This window comes from Plasmopara halstedii (assembly GCF_900000015.1).
Source record: "Plasmopara halstedii genome assembly, contig: Scaffold_2654, whole genome shotgun sequence".
NCBI classification, from domain to species: domain Eukaryota; phylum Oomycota; class Peronosporomycetes; order Peronosporales; family Peronosporaceae; genus Plasmopara; species Plasmopara halstedii.
In genome coordinates, this window is record NW_020189561.1 from 1 (window position 1) to 535 (window position 535).

Genomic DNA, 535 nt, shown 5'->3' on the forward strand with positions numbered 1-535 from the left:
CCACCGCCACTTCCTCGCCTGTCAGCACCAACGCATTGCTCACGATCTTCTTCACCACAACTTGTAGACGCACGAACACCGCAACAAATTCTCTCCAACGCCACTTTCAGGCCCTAAATCATCACAAATGCGACCACAGCTCCATCGCCCGCCGGCATCCACCAGCTCCTCCATCAAGCCCTAGTGCAGTCCACCAACTTCTTCACCGCCACTTCCTGGTCACCGCAACACTCACGACCTGCTTCATCACCACTTGATGGCACACGCGAACACCGCGACGACGTTCACCAGCTTCTCCAACGTTACTTCCAGGCCCAGGAACACCACGACAGCATCTTCCAGCTTCTTCGCTACCACGCTTTTGTCCTCAAAGACCACAACGTTCAAGAGCTTCTTGTGCATGCCGCTGTTGATCCTAACCTTCACCATGTCTAATGCCAGCTCACGTTCACCTCAACAGTGTCCATGAACATCTCCGTCTTGCCCTCGTTGGTCTGCAAGTTGTTTCCGGCTGTGTTTGACCTCTCGAAAAAAC

General features: G+C 53.8%; 1 protein-coding gene across 1 annotated transcript; it reads right to left on the reverse strand.

Moving 5' to 3' along the window:
* Positions 1–51: 51 nt before the first annotated feature.
* PHALS_04730 (uncharacterized protein) lies at positions 52–429 on the reverse strand (the record flags this gene model as incomplete). Its single annotated transcript, XM_024718562.1, has 3 exons — positions 52–180; positions 236–358; positions 421–429. 3 exons carry the CDS (start codon positions 427–429, stop codon positions 52–54), a joined length of 261 nt encoding a protein of 86 aa, XP_024583948.1.
* Positions 430–535: the final 106 nt, after the last annotated feature.